This window comes from Muntiacus reevesi, chromosome 5 (genome assembly GCF_963930625.1).
Source record: "Muntiacus reevesi chromosome 5, mMunRee1.1, whole genome shotgun sequence".
Classification (NCBI taxonomy): Eukaryota; Metazoa; Chordata; class Mammalia; order Artiodactyla; family Cervidae; genus Muntiacus; species Muntiacus reevesi.
The window spans coordinates 79,222,480-79,242,321 of NC_089253.1; the positions used below are offsets into that span (position 1 = coordinate 79,222,480).

Below are 19,842 nucleotides of genomic sequence, written 5' to 3' on the forward strand. Positions count from 1 at the left end.
ACCAATTTTTTGGCTTCCCAGTGCATATAAAAGTTATGTTTACCCTATACCATAGTCTATTAAGTGTGCAATAGCATTATGTTTAAAAAATGAATGTACTTATCTTAATTAAAAAATAGTTTATTTCTCAAAAATGCTAACCATCATCAGAGCCTTCAAGAAGTCATAGTCTCTTTGTTGGTGGGGGGTTTGAAATATTGCAGGCATTACTAAAATGTAACTCAGAGACATGAAGTGAGCAAATGCGGTTGGACAAATGGCACTGATAAACCTCACTGACCAAGGGTTGCCACAAACCTTCAATGCAATGTCTTTGAGGCACAGTAAAACAAAGCGTAATAAAGTGAGGGATGCCTGTGACTGGATGGCCTGGTGATGTCAAGTTAAATCAGGAAAATAAAAATGTAACTTTTAGAAACTAATGCTAAAACTATTATAATGGAAGGTTCATATTCACCTATAGTTTGGATCCAGGATCTTCACACGAAACACATACATTCCAGAATGGTCCAAGGGCCAAACCAAATGGTTATAGTTAGACTTGTTGATAATCTCATATGGTTGGCTTAAATCTCCTGGTTTTCCAATAGCATAAGAAAAACAATGCTTATAGTTCTGAATAGAAAACAGAAACCTTAAGGTCATTATCTGAATTTTATAAACAAAATTATATTCCCATATGTTTATTTTGGAAAATTATTTAAAGATATAATAATTATTCTCACCTCTTTTTATCATTTTAGTGTTGTATATTACTAGTATTTTTAGAGGCTAACTTGGGTTAAAGTCTGATTAAAAGTGAAGCTTAGTGAAAGCAAACACTTTATTTGCAAACAATAATAAATTAGGTTGTTAAGAACCTGTAAGTATTTTATTTCCCTAAATCTAAAAAGGACAAAATCCTTCATGGATACTTAATTTAGGGACAGATACAATTTTGATTATAAGGTATGGATACAATAGTAGTTAAATTGATAGCTTTCCATGAATGATGTCAGATTCGTGATCTCCAAAGACAGCTTTGGGACCCGGGACCAGGCTTGATCACTCAAGAGCTTTTGTGTAGCAGTTTTATTAAAGTAAAAAAAGGGACAGAGAAAGCTTCTGACATAAACATTAGAAGGGGGACAGAAAGTGCCCCACTAGCTAGTCTTATGAAGGCCTTATATACTTTTACCAGACCCACTCCCATAACAATACATCTTAAATTAATAAGATTAGAACTAACAACAGAAAGGTCTTACCAAACTGACTCCCACAACATACATGTTAATTTATAACAAGATTAGTCAGAAGATTCTTGTTAAGAAGGAGAAATATGTCCTCAAACAGGATACATTGTTATTATATAACCTTTAGTACAAAGCTTAAGGAAAAACATACCCTTGAGCAAGATGAGTTTTGTTGTTATTATTAGCTCTGGGCTTAAAAAAATAAGTGACTAAGACTAAGGAATGTAGGGAAAAAAAGTTTGTCCCTTTCTCCTCCTGGAGAGCCCCGGACTTCTTCCTTGAGGGCCCTATACTCCTTATTGACCTACCTAAGAATCAGCTCTCTCAAAATCTTCCCCTAGGCGTTTTATTTATTCCTATTTACCACTACTGTCTCTCTGTGGGTCTCAAGATACAAACTGGAAAGGATATTTGTTTATTTCTTTTTCCCCTTTTTAAAAGCATAAACACTATATTTTTTTAAGTCACTTTATTAAAGTTATGTTTAGAAAATAAAATCCTAAAATAATACATGGCATTTCTTCTGGATACTTGTAGATCCTGTATGCTTTTACACCCTACTTAAAGTGTTGCTCATCTCTTTGTCATGCATTCTCACTGTGGCTGAATTCTTTCCATAGCTTTGAATGAGTAACTACCATTTGATTTACTCAAGTGGTAATTATTTCTAGGGCTTTTCTTCACATTCTTCCTACCTTTTGACAATTTTCAATATGCAGATATTGTGTACTTTCTTAACTTTACTTGGTTTTGATGATAATCAGTAACAGTTCATATAGTCCCTGGCCTCATGAATTACTATTCATTTTAAGCCAAGGACGTCTTGGATTACTACAGAGTCATGTCCAGAAACTCAGCTCACATCCTGAGTTATTAAGTATGTAGCTAGCCATTCATAATCCATATTCTCCCTTTCCTTCTCAAATTCTAACGTTAACTTGGAAGAACCTGTGAAAATGCAACCTTTGTTCGTGAGTCCTTCAAATTTTCTCTTGAGAAATTACAGTCTGTAAGCTACTTCCCAGGTTTTAATACAAATGTCACTCATCCTTATAGAATCAGGACTACGCAGGAACTAGTGCAGCTCTAAGAACTGGAAGGTTATTTCACTTCAGGTATATGTTTCAGGAAGACAGTACCTCTGATTGCCATGTTGAATAAATACACAGTGACACTGTTTAGTAAGCATAGCCTTACTCACTAGGACATAACTAATCTTTGCAGGTACCTGCCTTCTCTTATATTCAAACTCCAGACTGAACCTATCCTTTCAGTGGTGAGATTTTTGTTTCTCATATGGTAGAATTGAACACTTATGGCCTGGTGTGGGCACTTCAGAATTCTTTATGGAATGTAAGCCACTATTTCAATGTTTCTAGAATGTGGTCCCCAGATCAGCATCACTTGGGAACTTGTTAGAAATACAACTTGGGGGGCTTAGCCCCAGATCTGATGAATCAGAAACTTTGGAGGTAGGACCTGGAGATCTGTTTTAGCAAGTCCTCTAGGTGATTCTGATGTCACCTTGACATAATTCTAAAATCTGAGAAGTACTGCACTGTATTGGGGCTTCCCTGGTGGCTCAGTGGTAAAGAATCAGCCTGCCAACGCAGGAAACACCAGTTCAGTCTGTGGGTTGGGAAGATCCCTTGGAGAAGGAAATGGCAACCCACTGGGAAGTCCCATGGACCGAGGAGCCTGATGGGCTACAGTCCATGGGGTTGCAAAAGAGTCAAACATGACTTAGCAACTAAACAATAACGGTACTGTATCATACTGATTGAGGTGAGCTACTTGAATGCTAGTTATCAGGTAGATCATTGCTTCCTAGAACCATGTTATTTTATCCTATCTCATAACATTTGGGTGCCCTTTGTGAGATTTTGAGTCAGAGTGAAACCTACATCTATCCTCAAGCCCAGATTCTTGGATATCCTTCAGTAAGAAGTTAGAAGGGTAAGTTTTGTTTTTGACTGATTCCATTACTAGTTTAATTCCTTATGATTTTTAAATAGCTGAATAATACTCCTTATAATAGGTAGGTGACCTATAATTAATTAATTGGCTTCACAAATATTTACTGAGCACCTGTAATGAGTCAGATGCCACTGAAAACAACAAACAAAATTCCCTTTCCTTATGGAGCCTACATCTTAGTTGGGGAGTCAGATAATGTATAAGATAAATAAATAGACTATGTCATGTATCAGGGAGTTATAAATGCTAATGACATTTAAGAAAATAGGGGAGGGAGATAGAGGAACTGCCATGGGGTGATATTTAAATTTTTCAGTGGAGTGGCCAGGGAAATCTTCATTGACTAGTTGATTTTTAAGTAAAGACCTGAAGAAAGGTATTAGCTAGTCATGATGGAGGTCAGGAGGGGATGCGATACAGCAAGTTCTGTTGGCTTTGTCATAACTCTAAGTGATATGAGAACCATTGCTTGGCTTTTGAGCAGAAGAGTGGCATGTTCTGATTTATGTTTTAGTAGCATCATGCTTGGTGCCATGTTGTGAATAGATTCATGATGGGCAAGGCTGAAGCAGGGAGACCAATTAGGATGCTGTGATTATATCCCAGATGGTTGGTGATGGTGGCTTGAAATAGGGTGGTGACCAAATCTGAATACATTTTGAAGAAAGAGCCAACAAGATTTCCTGAAGGACCAAATGTGGATCATAAGATGACATGCAGAGGCTTTTATCCTGACCAAACTGGGAGGATGGAATTTCTATTAACTGAGGTAGGGAAGAATATTGGAGGAGTGAGTGTGACGGGTGGATATCAGAAGCTCAGTTTCTGACATGTTAAATCTGAAGCATTATCAGTTTTCTCTTTTGCTGGAATATTCCCATCAGTCAATATGTGGTTATGTCTCTCAACTATTAAAAGAAGATTTTTTTCTTTACCCATTGCTCTCCAGCTATTTCTCTTCTTTACTACAAAACTCCTTTGCAGAGATGTCTGTTCCTGCTGCTTTGAACTCTCTCTTTCCTTGCTAATTAAACCCACTTCAGTAAGGTTGAGTCTCTCACTATCCTACCAAAACTCATCCTGTCAAGGTTATCTCTATGTTACTCCATGTCAAGGTTATCTCTATGTTATGAAGTAAACAATCATTTTTTTCAGTCATCATAGTTGACCTATTTTAGTAGTGAGTTTAGCACAGTTGATCCCTCCCTCCTTCTGAGGAGACTTGATTACTAGGAAGTCCAGAACATCGTATTTGCCTGGATTTTCTCTTGCTTCTTGGATTATTCCTTTCTTATCTCCTTTTTGTGCGTGTGTGCTAAGTCGCTTCTGATGTGTCTGACTCTGTGCAACCCTATGGACTGTAGCCAACCAGGCTCCTCTGTCCATAGTATTCTCCAGGCAAGAATACTGGAGTGGACGGCCATGCCCTCCTCCAGGGGATCTTCCCGACCCAAAGATGGAACCCACGTTTCTTATGTCTCCTGCACTGGCGGGTGGGTTCTTTACCACGAGCGCCAGCTGGGAAGCCCTTTACCTCCTTTACCACTCCTCATGTACTCCATCTCTAAGTATTGAAATGACCCAAGATTTAGTCCTTTGCTTTTTTTTTTAATCTATATCAGGGGTTCCTAATAGTGAGTGTGTATAAATATATATAGATTTTAAAATATAAATAAAGTTGTGAAAGTGAAGTCGCTCAGTTGTGTCCGACTCTTTGTGACCCCGTGGACTGTAGCCTACCAGGCTTCTCCATCTATGGGATTCTCCAGGCAAGAATACTGGAATGGGTTGCCATATCCTTCTCCAGATCTTCCCAACTCAGGGATTGAACCCAGGTCTCCCGCATTGTAGGCAGATGCTTTATTGTCTGAGCCACCAGGGAAGTCCAAGTAGATAAAAGTTGTATCTTATTTTATTTTTATATGGACCCCTTTGGCAATCTGGTGAAGCCTATGAACTACTATGGGCCCCTCTCACAATAATGTTTTTAAAAGCATAATGTAAGACAGGTTGCATTACAAGGGAAACTAGTTCTATGGAATTGTAGCTGTCAAAATATTAAAAACAAACAAAAATATTGAAAAAATAGAGAAACATATTTCATGTTTTAAGATATGTGCTTCTCTATATAAAATTAGATAGAAGGGTCTTGTACCAGATTTAATAACTACCATAATTTTCTTGGTGAAGTAGGAAGCAAGTTCATTATGTAAGAATGCAGATGGGGAAAGAGTTGCTGGAGATTTAAAGAGAGAGGAGAAAGCCTGCAATAACTATTTGTGAGAGGGGAAGAAGCAACAAGTTGAAGAAATACAGTAACATTTGCTGGGTATTATGGGACCATTTTAATCATTAAATGAAAGTGAAACAAGTCAGCAAGGGTTTGTTTTTCTCTGACCATAGCTAAGGTGGATAATTGAATTTAACCAGGGATGTGATTAGCTATAGAAATACAAAGAAGTGCGAGGGGAGCAAAGGAATTGAGGGTGTATATTAATAGAGTGATATGATTATTGACTGTGGAATTTAAAATAAAAAGGGAAAAGAGAACTGGGGGTGCGGTGAGGGTGGTAGGAGCAGTGAGTTGAAGGTTATGTTAAGTTGGAAGAACTGTTCGAAGGATTGTTGGAGTAAAGTGCCTAGATTCATGTTACTGGGAAGACAGGGAGTAATGGGTGGAAAATGGATGATTTGGAGTTGGGAATGTAGAGGAAAATACACATTGTTCATCTCTGTCTGGACATGTATAGATTCTGCTGGAGAAGCAAAAATAATATTCCATTATAGGGTTTACATTTTGAAGGCTGAGGTACCTTATATGTCACATGTTATTCATGAGATATGATTTGATTTACCAAATAAAATAATTTCAGTTTAAGAAAATTCAATTGAAAAAAATTGAAAACAGTATAGTATTGATAACTGGCATTCAGAAAAGATCTTTTAGTTGTATGAAAATTGAAATGTCAGGCATTCCTTAGAAAGATTCAGTCTCGGTGCTTTAACATGTGTTTCAGATATTTAATAATCTGCAGATAGATTTTTAGAAGAGAAAATTAAAACAAAATTGTTAGTAATGCAGAGCAACAGAAAATCAAACAGAATTAAGAGGAAACATTTTAGAATAGAACAGAAAAACTGGATTTGATTTACAAAATCAAACTTAAACCCAAACTGTTTCCTTTAAGCACTTATTAATACTAAAATGCCAAGTTAGTTATTGTAAATAAATAATTTACAAGGTAATGTTTTTCTTACCTCCGGTCCCCAGACTTCTTCTAATGGGAGGTGCTTGTTAAGCTCAATCATTGAATTCCATGTCTGAGCTTCATTCAAACAACCGCTCTGTCAGAAGATTTTATATATACAGAAAGATTATATATATATATATGTTTTGCACGTCAATTTATTTCTAAGTATTTAATTAGTGCCATTGGAAATTATACATCTAATTTTAGTGTTTGCTGATATATAGAAAAACAATGGACTTTTGTATAATAATCTTATACAGAGACAACTTCTTAAACTCAGTTATTAATTTTAATTGTTTCAGATGAACAATCATGTTATCTGTAAATATGACAGTTTTATTTCTTCCTTTCCAACCTTTATTTTATTTTTATTATTATTTTATTTTTTTTGCTCATTTTTTACCTTATGAGAAACATCTGGAACAATGTTGTATAGAAATGGTTAGAACAGGCCTCCTTGTTTTATTCCTGATTTCAGAGGGAAGGCTTTCACATATTTACCATTATGTATGATGTTTTATGGGCTTCCCAGGTAGCTCAGCTGGTCAAGAATCTGCCTGCAATGCAGGAGACCCCGGTTCGATTCCTGGGTCAGGAAGTTCCCCTAGAGAAGGGATAGGGTACCCACTCTCGTATTCATGGGCTTCCCTGGTGTCTCAGACAGTAAAGAATCCACCTGCAGTGCAGGAGACCTGGGTTCAATCCCTGGGTTGGGAAGATCCCCTGGAGGAGGACATGGCAACCCACTCAAATATTCTTGCCTGGAGAGTCCGCATGGATGGAGGAACCTGGTGGGCTACAGTCCATGGGGTTGCAAAGAGTCGGACACGACTGAGCACCTCAGCACAGCAGCATGATGTTTTATACAGGGTTTTTTGTATCCACATTTTATTAAGTTAAAGAAGTACCATTTATTTATAATTTTATAAGATTTATGTTTAAAGTAATGTTATATATGGATGATAAATTTTTTATAAATTTTATTAAAAATTTTTTGGCCATGCTGGGTCTTTGTTGCTGCATGGTTTTTTCTCTAGTTGTGGCAAGTGGGGCTACTCACTAGTTGCAGTGCCCAGGCTTCTCTTTGCAGTGGCTTCTCTTGTTGCAGAGCGTGGGCTCTAGGGTGCATGGGCTTCAGTGGTTGTGGCATGTGGCCTCAGTAGTTGCGACACCTGGGCTCTAGAGCACAGGCTCAATAGTTGTGGCTCACAGACTTAGTTGCTCTGTGGTATATGGGATTCTCCCAGATCAGGCAGAATCTGTGTTGGTCTTAGTACTAAGGCCTTTCTCCCATGGCCTGCAAAGTGAACAGGCAGAATAACAGGGATTGACTGTGGAGGCTGAGACTGACCAGTCACTGAGGATGAAGGAAAGCCAGGAGAGGAGAGTGTGGGGACAGTGAAGCCAAGGTCAATGGGTCAAATGCTGCAAAAAAATCAAGTGAGATGACGCCTACAGTGGTATTCATTTGATTTAGCATGAATATGACGATTGGCCAAAAGCCAAAGGCAGACCCATAAATAATCAAACATTAAATACAATGTGGAGAGAAAATAAAAAAGTAATAATTGTATCATCCTACTATAAACATTACCTTTTCTGACCCCTTTTGTTCTATGTGACAGTGATTTCTTTTTTCATGAATGAATTATAGTAGTCATAGGATTTAACACAGAGGTAGTATTTTTTTCCCCCTGCCTACAGCTGACTGGTTCTGTTTTCCTTAGATAACTTATACATCGATTTAAAATAGAAAGACTTGTCTAATTGTATGCTAAATTCTATTTAAATCCAAAAATGTCATACCTTCTTCATAGTATTATTAAAGCTATAGTCATCCCTGCCATGTATTTCCCACACTATGAAATTTACTTCAACATCTTCAACATAACCATTGTCATTGTATCTGAAACACAAAATAACAGTTTAGTGTAGAAGAGTTAAGAGCTCCAGAATTTAAGATAGATGTGCTTAGGGTTAAATCCTGTCTTTATCACTAGGCTTTGTGAACCCTGCAGAAATTACTTAAACTCTTGAAGCCTCAATTTTCTTATCTATAAAGTACCTACTGTGTAGGCTTCCTTCAGTTCTCAAAATAAAACTAATAGTAATGAAGCAGAAATTTTTTACTTTTTAAAACAGTTGCAACCATATATTGATGAGGTGAGTGAAAGTGAAAGTCGCTCAGTCATATCTGACTCTTTGCAAGTCTGCAGGCCAGAATACTGGAGTGGGTAGCCTTTCCCTTCGCCAGGGGATCTTACCAACCCAGGGATTGAACCCAGGTCTCCCACATTGTAGGCAGATTCTTCACCAGTTGAGTTACAAGGGAAATCCAAGAATACTGGAGTGGGTAGTCTATCCCTTCTCCAGCAGATATTCCCACCCAGGAATAAATCGGGGTCTCCTGCATTGCAGGTGGATTCTTTATCTACTGAGCTATCAGGGAAGCCCAGGAACAATAAAAAATCATAAAATCATATTTCCTGTTCCTCCACCCCCACCATTCCTTTGATATTCAATTTTAATCATGAATATTATCTTTCTTAATGTTTACCTTTGTACAATTAAAAATGCTTACATTTCTACCAAAAAAACCCACACATGATTTGTTTAAATAAAAAAGATCTTAACTCTTGAGCAGGCATCACTTGACACTCATGAAAAGCAAGAAGCTACAGTGTCATCTAGTGGCAATAGTAATGAATTGCATAACCCATGCTTTCTGGGTTTATTATGCTCTTTAATGTTCTATTCATTTCATTGAGAATACCAGGCAAAAATACTTGCCCGTGTGAGCATGGCTTATTTTCATTAAAGTTTGTTAATGTGATATATAATACTAATTAAACCTGAGAGACTCATGAATGTTACTACATTTTGTAAATCTTCCCTACAATTTGTAATTTCTCCACTATGGCAGTTCCACTTTTGGAATTGGGAAGGAGAGAGCTCTCTATTGATCCATTAGACATATGTTTACAATCCTGTGTGGTCGTTCCAGATAGCTCATTATATTAATCATGTCTTTTACTTTCTGTAAAGTGGTGCTTAGTATCTGGGGATTTGCTTAACTTGGAGGGACTGCCCTTCCCAGGGTTAATTCCTAGAGATAGTAAACTCAGGAATGCCTTTCATACACAAACCAACCAATCCAGAACCCTGGACACTGAGGCTAACTGATCTCAGATCTGACTGTCCTTCTGCAGTTGTCCAACTCTGGCAGCCCCACAGTCTGTAGCCCAGCCAGAACCCACCTCCTTTATGAGTTGTCACACTGGCCCACTCCCCATTCACCTCCTTTAATCACCCCAAGACGAGGTACTAGACAACTAGACAGCACTTGTGCTCAGAGCCCACTGAAATTACTCAAAATAGCCAATTCTAACCTGCTTGCCCTGTCTCTCCATTCCTTCCTAGAGAAAACACAGTTGAGGCTCTTACCTCTGTTTTCCCCTCACTCCCTCTCTCCTGACAGGTCCTGGTGCTTCCCCATGAGGCTCTACATGATGTGCTGTGCCTCCTGTTTCTTGGGATTGTTATTTATAATAAACTTCTTCCTTCATGACAGTCATTTCCATGTCTATGTGTCTTACCGTACCTGATTAAATAAATCTTGTGTAGCCCTAAAACACCCTAATATCTGCTATTGAACTTCCTGCATCATAGTAGAGCAATTATGTCCCTCTGTTCCCTCTGGGTTGCTTCTGTAGCACCAAATTCTAGTTTGGGATGGGTTGTCATGGGAATTGATAGCAAAGAGGCAGCTGGGATGACATATTCCCAGCTGAATCATACTTCTAAGACTTGCTTTATTCTTGTTAGTATTTGATAGTGAATCTGTTATTTTATCTGTAAAATTCTGCCCAACACTGTTCCTAAGCCGTTTTCTAGAAAGGTAAGGCATTTATTATAATCTAGAGATCTAGACTACATGCTAACTTCCTAGCGACCATCCCTATCTCAAGGCTTAATTAGCACCCAAATTTGCTTCTGGTAAATACCTAATTGAATACTGGGTTATTAACTATGTATTGCTATAATCCAGTTGAACTGGACACTGAGGCTTATTGATCTGACCGTCCCTCTGTAGTTGTTTAGTCACTAAGTTGTGTCTGACTCTTTTGCTGCCCTATGGACTCTAGCCTGCTAGGCTGCTCTGTCCATGGGATTTCCCAGTCAAGAATACTGGAGTGGGTTTCTATGTCCTTCTCTAGGGGATCTTGCCCACCCAGGGATCAAACTCAGGTCTCCTGAATTGGCAGATGTATTCTTTACCACTGAGTCACCTGGGAAGCCCATCCCACCGTACTTAACCTCAACTATTTGGTTGACTATCTTAGGAGAATTAGAGTCAACAAGTTTTATCAAGTGATTCCTTGTTGCAGAGATACAAAAGTACTGCCGCAGTAGTCCAAAGCAGTGCTGCTCTAAAAGGCCACTTTCTGACCCCAGCCTCTTCCATCTTTCACAGACTCTCACCTGCCCCTTGACCTCCATTTCCCTTATTCCCCTCTGCTTCTCTGCTGCATAAAAGTTCCTTTCTAGCTGCTCTTCCTCTCCCACTCAGCCCAATCTCATGGTTGATTATCTGACCCACTGTCTCCCACCAGAACCCTGGATACACTCTTCCCCTTGCATCTAACGTCTAACCTAAACCTTGGATGCTACCTATGCCTTCTTCAGCTGTGTATGTGATACTTGGGAAGTTCAGCGTGTGTGAGGATTGGACCCACTCATGGTATCTTACCTCAGTTGTACCTTTGCTGTTGTCCAGTAATCTTATTACAGGCCCTTAGCCAGCTCCTTTTCCCCTCAGTGACCTTTGACATTCTCCTGAAGTCCCCTCCTCAACCCCTTCCTTCTCTGAGTTTACAGATGACCCTCCTTTCTACTGCATGTAAGTAAATTGGGGCTATCAGACATGACCTCTCTCAACTTCTACATTCCTATCTCCAAACTAGTCATTTTTACTTCTTCCTGCCGAATCTCACGGGCTTCCCAAATGGCACAGCAGTGAAGACTGTGCCTGCCAATGCAGGAGACGCAAGACTCAGTTTCAATCCCTGGGTTGGAAAGATCCCCTGGAGGAGGGAATGGCAACTTGCTCCAGCATTCTTGCCTGGAAAATTCCATGGACAGAGGAAGCTGGTGGGCTACAGTATAGGGTCGCAAAGGGGTGGACATGGGTGAGCAATTGAGCACACATGCACCCACAGTCTCAAAGAATGGATTACCCTTTGAACCTTGCACCTGGGCCTTTGATCCTATTTCCCCAGCTTTCTTCATGGACCTTGCTCCTATAGCTTAGGTGCTTATTTTATTTTAATTAGGTATTTCAAATATACAGAGAATAATGTGAAAATTATTATTTATCATTTCCATCCAGGTTGTATTCTTCAAATATATATAAATGTGTCCATAAATCATGTATATTACTGATTTATGGGTTTGAAAATGTACATACATGATATTATACTGTAAGTATCTTTTGGTGACTTTTTTTTCCACTCGATATTAGGTTTTCAGATAAGTCCACAGAAATTTCCAGTCTCTTGATCTGTTTTCCTCATCAGTGGGTCCCTCCTGATCTCTCTTCCTTCCCTACCCAACCTGGAATTCATGGCTGATCATTTGATTCCCTCTTACAAGCATCATAGCTCATTCATTTTAACTGCTATTTGGCATCCTGTTGTCTAACTACATAAGGTATTCATCCAAATGTTTGCCATATTTTACCACAATTCTTAAAAATCTATATTTAAAGACATAAAAAACAAACATTTCAACCACTTGTCTTTTTTACTTTGTTTATGATGTCATTTAGTGCAGATTTTTTAAAATTGCCATTGCATCAAAAAGAATAAAGTACCTAGGAATAAACCCACCTAAGGAGGCAAAAGACCTCTAAAAACTGTAAGATACTGGTGAAGGAAATCAAAGATGACACAAACAGATGGAGAGCAATATCATGTTTAATATTGGAATAATCAATGTTGTCAAAATGACTATACTACCCAAGGCAATCTGCAGATTCAATATAATATCTATCAAGTTACTGATAGCATTTTTTACAGAATCAGAACAAAAATTTTTACAATTTATATGGAAATACAAAAGCCTCTGAATAGCCAAAGCAATCTTGAGAAAGAACACAGCTGGAGGAATTGGACTCCCTGACTTCAGACTATACTACAAAGCTACAGTAATCAAGACAGTATGATACTGACACAAAAACAGAAATATAGATCAATGGAACAGGATAGAAACCCAGAAATAAACCATTTCACCCTATGGTTAATTAATCCATGACAAAGGCAAGAGTATACAAGAGAGAAGAGACCATCTCTTCAATAAGTAGTGCTGAGAAAACTAGACAGCTACATGTAAAATAATGAAATCAGAACATTCTCTAACACCCTACACAAAAATAAACTCAAGATATGCTATAGACCTAAATATAAGACCAGATACTATAGCACTGTTAAAGGAAAACATAAGGAGAATATTCTCTGACGTAAATCACAGCAAAGATCTCTTTTTTTGGTTCACTTCCTAGAGTAATGGAAATAAAAATAAACAAATGGGGCCTAATTAAACTTAAAAGCTTTTGCACAGAAAAATAAACCACAGACAAAATGAAAAGATAATCCACAGAAAGGAAGAAAATGAAATTTGCAGATGAAGTGACCAAAGAGGGATTAATCAAAATATACACAGTCCATGCAGCTCAATATTTAAAAAAAAACAATTAAAAAATGGGTGGAAGATCTAAAGACATTTCTCCAAAGAAGACAGACATGCAAATGGACAAGAGGCATATGAAAAGATGCTCAACATTGCTAATTATTAGAGAAATACAAATAAAAACTACAATTAAGTATTTCCCTCACACAATTCAGAATGGCAATCCTCAAAATATCTACAAACAATAAATGCTGGAGAGTGTGGAGAGAAGGGAACCTTCTTACACTGTTGGTGGGAATGTAAATTGGTACAGTCACTATGGAGAACAGTTTGGAGAATCCCTAAAAAACTAAAAATAGAGCTACCATATGACCCTGCAATCCCTCTCCTGAGCATATATCTGGAGAAAATCATGTTCTGAAAGGACACCTACAACCCAGTATTCATTGCAGCACTGTTTGCAATAGCCAGGACATGGAAGCAACCTAAATGTCCTTCGATAGAGTATTAGATAAAAAAGATGCAGTACATATATGCAATGAGATATTACTCAGCCATTAAAAAGAGTGAAATAATGCCATTTGAAGCAACATGAATGGACCTAGAGATTGTCATACTGAGTGAAGTAAGTTAGACAGAGAAGGAGAAATACTGTATGACATCCCTTATATAGGAATCTAAAAAGAAATGATACAAACGAACTTACAAAACAAAGAGATTCACAGACTTAGAGAATGAACTTATGGTTGCTGGGTAAAAAGATAAGGGAAAGGGATAGTTAGGGAGTTTGAGATGGACATGTATACACTGCTATATTTTAAAATGGATAACCAACAAGGACCTACTGTATAGCACATGGAACTCTGCTCAATGTTATGTGACAGCCTGGATGGGAGGGGAATTTGGGGGAGAGTGGATACATGTATATGTATGACTGAGTCCCTTTGCTCTTCACCTGGAACTATCAGGTTTGTTATCAAACTATCATTGTTTGTTAATTGGCTATACCCCAATACAAAGTAAAAAGTTAAAAAAAAAAAACAAAAAAAACAAGTCATGGAGAAAACAATAAACTAAGAAATTAAGGAAGAGCTACCAGTGAGGTAACAGGAAAAGTAGGAAAACATGACATCCTGGAATCCCAATAAGGAAGATATTTTAAGTAGGAGGAAATGATCAACCGTGTTAGTTCTTGTTAATGAGATTGAGTAAGATGAGACCTGAGAACTGACCCTTGAGTTAGCAATATAGAGGCCGCTGGCCACACTGGCTGGCAATGTCAGTGGAGAGGTGGGAGTAAAAGCCTGACTGAGAGAGATTTGGGAGAGGATAGGAGGAGAGTTGATGACAATCAGTATAGTAGCTAGAGGAGTAGTGGAGACAAAGAGGGTTTTGGTTTTGGTTTTGGTTTCAGTGAGGGGAAGAACTGCATATTTGTGTGATGATCTAGTAGGGTAAAGTTGATGATGCAAGAGAAAAGGGAAAATTTCAGAAACTGTGATCTTAATTAGGAAAGGGGGCAGGGATCCAGTTCACAAATGGAGGCCTTAGATACACATATACTTTATCTATGGTGATAGGAAGACAGAGTTAATGGGTATAGATGCTTGAAGACACATAGATAATAGCCATAGAAGTTTGTGGAAGATCTCTTCTGACTGATACCAGCTTCGACTTATTCAGCTTCCTTATTCTCTTTCCCTCATCACTCTCATCTATCAGTTATCAAGCCCTGCCTGTTATTATCACTGATTTTCTCATAAGTGATCCTTCTTCTTTGTCTTTGTTGCGGTCTCAATCATTTTTTTTTCTCCCTGTACTACTAATACTGTTTACTACCTGGTCTCCTTCCTTAGACTTGTTTCCCCGAAATCTTCTACACATCTCTCAGAGACAGCAAATATTTAATCATGACACTCTACAATAAGAATGACTAGAAACCATATAAGGGAATGCATTTGAGTCGGTTCTAATGAGATGTATGAACCTAGAGCTTATTATAGAGTGAACTAAGTCAGAAAGAGAAAAACAAATATCATTTATTAACACATGTATAGGGAATCTAGAAAGATGGTACCGATGAACCTATTTACAGGGCAACAGTGGAGATGCAGACATAGAAAACAGACATTTATGGACATGGGCAACAAATAGGGAGGGAGGAGAGGGTGGGACGAATGGAGAGAGTAACATGGAAGCATATATGATCCCATGTGTAAAACAGATAACCAATGAGAATTTGCAGTATGACTCAGGAACTCAAACTGGGGCTCTGTAACCACCTAGAGGATGAGAAGGGGAAGTCAAGGAGGGAAGTTAAAGAGGGAGGGGACACACATGTATACCGATGGCTGATTCCTATTGATGTATGGCAAAGGTAAATACAATATTGTGAAGCAATTTTCCTTTGGTTAAATAAGTTTTTGGGGGGGAAAAATAAAAGAATGGCTAGAAAGCCTTCCATGGTCTGGACTCTACCTAACTAGTTCCTCAGCCTTCTCCTGACACATCAGGACTCAATTTGTGCTCCAGTAACATTATACCACTTGAACTATGCAATTTCTTCCTCTATCACTTCTGTTTGAAAGGCTTACTCAGTGGAATTCCTGTTACCTTCCCCACTTCTCCTTTCCTCCCCTGCCTTCAGCTAAATATTATCCTTTAAGCCTCAGTGACTCAGCTCTAATGCTCTGGGAACTCTTCCTTTCTTTGGAAGGACTGATGTTGAAGCTGAAACTCCAATACTTTGGCCACCTGATGCAAAGAGTTGACTTGTTGGAAAAGACCCTGAAAAACAAGTAGATCAAACAGTCAATCCTAAAGGAAATCAACCCTTCATTGGAAGGACTGATGCTGAAACTGAAGCTCCAATACTTTGGCCACCTGATGTGAAGAGCCCACTCATTGACAAAGACCCTGATTCTGGGAAAGATTGAAGGCAGGAGGAGAAGGGGAGGACAGAGGATGAGATGGTTGGATGGCCTCACCGACTCAATGGACATGAGTTTGGGTAAACTCCGGGAGTTGGTGATGGGCAGGGAAGCCTGGCGTGCTGCGGTCCATGGTGTCGCAAAGAGTCAGACACGACTGAGCAATTGAACTGAAATGAGCTGAAGAGTGCATGTATCTGGGAGAGAACATTAAGGGGGATCATCTGCTGGATCATCGAAAAAGCAAGAGACTTCCAGAAAAACATCTATTTCTGCTTTATTGACTATGCCAAAGCCTTTGACTGTGTGGATCACAATAAACTGTGGAAAATTCTGAAAGAGATGCGAATACCAGACCACCTGACCTGCCTCTTGAGAAACCTGTATGCAGGTCAGGAAGCAACAGTTAGAACTGGACATGGAACAACAGACTGGTTCCAAATAGGGAAAGGAGTACGTTAAGGCTGTATTTTGTCACCTTGCTTATTTAATTTATATGCAGAGTACATCATGAGAAACGCTGGGCTGGAAGAAGCACAAGCTGGAATCAAAATTGGCGGGAGAACTATCAATAACGTCAAATATGCAGATGACACGACCCTTATGGCAGAAAGTGAAGAGGAACTAAAAAACCTCTTGATGAAAGTGAAAGGGGAGAGTGAAAAGGTTGGCTTAAAGCTCAACATTCACAAAACTAAGATCATGGCATCTGGTCCCATCCCTTCATGGGAAATAGATGGGGAAACAGTGGAAACAGTGTCAGACTTTATTTTTGGGGGCTCAAAATCACTGCAGATGTTGACTGCAGCCATGAAATTAAAAGACGCTTACTCCTTGGAAGGAAAGTTATGACCAACCTAGATAGCATATTAAAAAGCAGAGACATTACTTTGCCAACAAAGGTCCATCTAGTCAAGGCTATGGTTTTTCCAGTGGTCATGTGTGGATGTGAGAGTTGGACTGTGAAAAAAGTTGAGCGCCGAATAATTGATGCTTTTGAACTCTGGTGTTGGAGAACTCTTGAAAGTCCCTTGGGCTGCAAGGAGATCCAACCAGTCCATCCTAAAGGAGATCAGTCCTGGGTGTTCATTAGAAGGACTGATGCTGAAGCTGAAACTCCAATACTTTGGCCACCTCATGCGAAGAGTTGACACATTGGAAAAGACCCTGATGCTGGGAGGGATTGGGGGCAGGAGGAGAAGGGGATGGCAGAGGATGAGATAGCTGGATGGCATCACCGAGTCGATGGACATGAGTTTGAGTAAACTCCGGAGTTGGTGATGGACAGGGAGGCCTGGTGTGCTGCAATTCATGGGGTGGCAAAAAGTCGGACACGACTGAGCGACTGAACTGAACTGAACTGAGTTCCTGATGGGGAGGGGTGCTGTAGGTTGAGGAGAGATTTAGAGAGGATAAAGCAAGGGTTAGGTTCTGTCTGCATCCTTGAGAAGAGTTTTAACCCTCTTACCCACTTATGCCTCAGCTTCTAAATTGTAACCTCCCTCATGCATGGACCACAGGTCATCAATTTTGTATAACTAGCACTGAAAACCCAGTGCTGCATACATGGGGTGCTCAAAAATATTTATTATTAAATGCATGATTAATTAGGCTTCTTTTCATAATTTTGAAACTTTCAATAGTAAGTTAAAATTTTTAGTGAGAATATACTTACAGTTGAACCACAGGACGAAATTTTTCTCTGAAATCAACTCTCAATGGGCAGCCGTATTTGTCCCAATTATATTTTACTCTCTAGAAACGGAAAAAATGCTTTAGTTATTTTCTATATTTGGCTGATTGACAGAATTATAGTTTTCTTACCAATGGTTTAGATGGTCGATCCCTCAGATATGACCTGTAAAAAAAATTTTTTTTGTTACTTAGAATCTTTCCTCTTCTCAAGCTTAAAAAATTAAACCATTACTTTGCTTAGGTAAAGAGGTATCACAAAAAAGTCAAACAGATGACCATAATTACAAAATAATCCTAAAATATGTGGAGGTTTCTAAATAACATTTCTAAATAACACATGGATCAAAGATGAACTCTCAAGAGAAGTTTCAAAAATACACTCATCTAAATGAAAATGAAAACACAACTTATCAAAATTTGGGAGGTGCAGCAAAATCAGTGCCTAGAGGTAAATTTATAGCAATAAATGCATATATCAGAAAAGACTGGTACTAATAGGAATAAATACAAACTAATCATAAATTATCGATAGTACATTAATATACAAGTCAATGCTTACATTAGAAAATATTGCTTACTGTTCAATGATGTAAAAAAAATCATGCTGAAGACATTCCTTTTTAGTAAATCTACAAGAAATAAAATACAATGAAGTTGTAATATCATCATTCCTTATTTATTAGCACAAACATTTACTTGTTTCACTCAGTGATTTTTAAACTTGAAAGTATCACAGAATCATCACTTATTGAATTAGAATCTCTGGGATTGGTGTGTGGGCCTAGCATTTCTATTTTCACAAACATTTCTGAAGGTGCCAGAATTAGAAATATACTGATTTACCTCTTACGTTTGATATATGTGAAAAATTTGTGGAAAATCTATCAAAGTAAAGACAAATTTCTTTGGACTGTTTTATTTTTCATAATTTTTAAAAACACAGTTCTAACTGCTACTAAAGCCTCAGGTGCAGGTAAGGACCTATTTTAATGATTCACATAATTTCTAGTTAGGGTTTATACAGACATAAGGCTATCAAGGTCTATGAAATGATAAGAGTTTTTGGTAAGTTAAATTATTCATTTGATCATTTTTGCTGACTGCTTCCAGTGTAACTGAGAAGGAACCCTGGACACCATTGTGTTTATTTTATATAGAAAATGAAAGCCTGGGACAACCTCCCATCCTGAACTCAAATTTGATCCCAAGAGATGCCCTCTTTCATTAACACCTCTCCTGCCAGAAGGATCATGGGCCTCATAGCTCTCCTTTGTGGACTGTGAAAACTTAGGCCCACCACAACCTGAGTTCAAGAAATTAAGGTCATTTTTAGAGGTCCAGAACAGTGGGTCATTGACTACGAGATCTGGAAAAGGACCTGAAATCTGTGTTTTCTGACATGCTCTCCAGGTGATTCTGACGAGCAGCCTAGTCTGACAATAGCTCACTAAACCTTCCCAGAAATAGATGGATTCAAGTTGCTTTGCATCTCACTGAAGGGGGAGATCTTCATGTAGTGATACTGCATGCAGGGCTACTGGGAATTGATTTTTGCAACCTGTTGCTTAGAGTGGGCTTCCCTGGTAGCTCAGTTGGTAAAGTGTCTGCCTGCAATGTGGGAGACCTGGGTTTGATCCCTGCGTCAGAAAGATCCCCTGGAGAACAAAATGGCAACCCACTCCAGTACCCTTGCCTGGAAAATCCAATGGATAGAGGAGTCTGGTAGGCTATAGTCCATGGGGTCGCAGAGAGTTGGACATGACTGAGCGACTTTAATATATATATTGCCTAGAGCAGTTATTCTCAAATTTTAATGCCCCTACTAATCTTGGAAATTTTGTTACAATAGAGATTCTGACTCAGCAGATATGAAGCAAAACCTGAGGTTCTGCATTTCTAGTAAGTTCCCAGGTGATGTCAGTGCTGCTCCTTAGATTATACTCTGAGGAGAAGGATGTAGACCATCCCAGAAATGAGATGCTTTAGGATTTACAATTAGTTAGCTTTTGTGTTTTCTGGAAAAGGGTTTATGGAAAATGCAAATTCCTTGCTAAAGGAGATGAGAATATT

At 38.6% G+C, this 19,842-nt stretch overlaps 1 protein-coding gene across 1 annotated transcript in view; it reads right to left on the reverse strand.

The window, feature by feature from the left end:
• Nucleotides 1-453: 453 nt before the first annotated feature.
• CATSPERE (catsper channel auxiliary subunit epsilon) overlaps nucleotides 454-19,842 on the reverse strand; it is a 134,745-nt gene continuing 115,356 nt past the window's right edge. Inside the window, exons 15-20 of the mRNA XM_065937129.1 lie at nucleotides 18,351-18,401; nucleotides 17,902-17,935; nucleotides 17,753-17,832; nucleotides 8,267-8,366; nucleotides 6,468-6,554; nucleotides 454-615 (exon numbers count right to left, since the gene is read on the reverse strand). Of these exons, the coding sequence (XP_065793201.1) occupies nucleotides 454-615; nucleotides 6,468-6,554; nucleotides 8,267-8,366; nucleotides 17,753-17,832; nucleotides 17,902-17,935; nucleotides 18,351-18,401 (514 nt within the window). The remainder of the gene's footprint in view (nucleotides 616-6,467; nucleotides 6,555-8,266; nucleotides 8,367-17,752; nucleotides 17,833-17,901; nucleotides 17,936-18,350; nucleotides 18,402-19,842) is intronic.